General features: G+C 50.5%; 1 protein-coding gene across 1 annotated transcript; it reads left to right on the forward strand.

Moving 5' to 3' along the window:
* Positions 1-629: 629 nt before the first annotated feature.
* Positions 630-1005, forward strand: LOC104460881 (iroquois-class homeodomain protein irx-2-like; the record flags this gene model as incomplete). The annotated part of the gene is made up of 1 exon (XM_010083657.1): positions 630-1005. A coding segment is annotated over exon 1 (376 nt), but the record flags the coding sequence as incomplete, so codon positions are not given.
* Between the last annotated feature and the right edge of the window lie 25 nt (positions 1006-1030).

Consider the following 1030-nt stretch of genomic DNA (forward strand, 5'->3'; position numbering starts at 1 on the left):
CCTTAGCGATATCTTTAACTTTTCTTGCATTATGCAGACTTAAATAAGCGCAATTTAAACGTTAAAGGGCGAATTAAAATGCTAATTACATCGCATTTGAACAATTCGAAACGGTGCATATCTTCTGATTTGCAAATTGGATTTGCAATGCATTAGTGCAGTGAATTGCTAAGTGGCGGCTTTGTTGTATTTTCTATAGCAAAAAAGGAAACATCTTTTGAACCTTTGAGAGAAATGTAGATATCAAGACACTACCTGAAGGGCCTTTAAAATGTTTGCGCGGTTCAAAAATTATATTGGGAAATATTCAATTACAAGGAGCTGAAATTAGTCAGAAAGATTAAAACATACCCGATTTTAAGCGCGTGTGCCTGTGTCTGTGCGCTGGGCATAGGAAGGGGGGCGGGAATCGCAACTTAATGGCCTTTGGGTGCTGCTTCTCCCCCTCATAGAATATGGATACAAGACACCATCCCGGGGAAATACAAATATAACCGCCGCCGGGGAAAGAAAAAGATCTCCGCCGATCTCGCCTTGACAACTTACTAATGGCTATCAGCAATAACAAATTGCCAACCCCACCGTTTTGTTCTGTCTAGGGCTCCCCTTACGACGCCCATACGACGGGGATGACCGGAGCCATCAGCTACCACCCGTACGGCAGCCCTGCCTACCCCTACCAGCTCAACGACCCGGCGTACAGGAAAAATGCCACCCGCGACGCCACGGCCACGCTGAAGGCCTGGCTGCAGGAGCACCGCAAGAACCCCTACCCCACCAAGGGCGAGAAGATCATGCTGGCCATCATCACCAAGATGACCCTCACCCAGGTCTCCACCTGGTTCGCCAACGCCCGCCGGCGGCTCAAGAAGGAGAACAAGATGACCTGGGCCCCGCGGAACAAGAGCGAGGACGAGGACGACGACGAAGGCGACGGGGCGAGGACTAAAGAGGATTGTCCCGAGAAAATGCCCGAGAGCAATGAAACCTCAGCGGAGGACGAAGGTGGGCGCGGAGTGACCGCGGCAGC

The sequence above is a fragment of the Pterocles gutturalis genome, unplaced genomic scaffold, assembly GCF_000699245.1.
Source record: "Pterocles gutturalis isolate BGI_N339 unplaced genomic scaffold, ASM69924v1 scaffold4130, whole genome shotgun sequence".
Classification (NCBI taxonomy): domain Eukaryota; kingdom Metazoa; phylum Chordata; class Aves; order Pterocliformes; family Pteroclidae; genus Pterocles; species Pterocles gutturalis.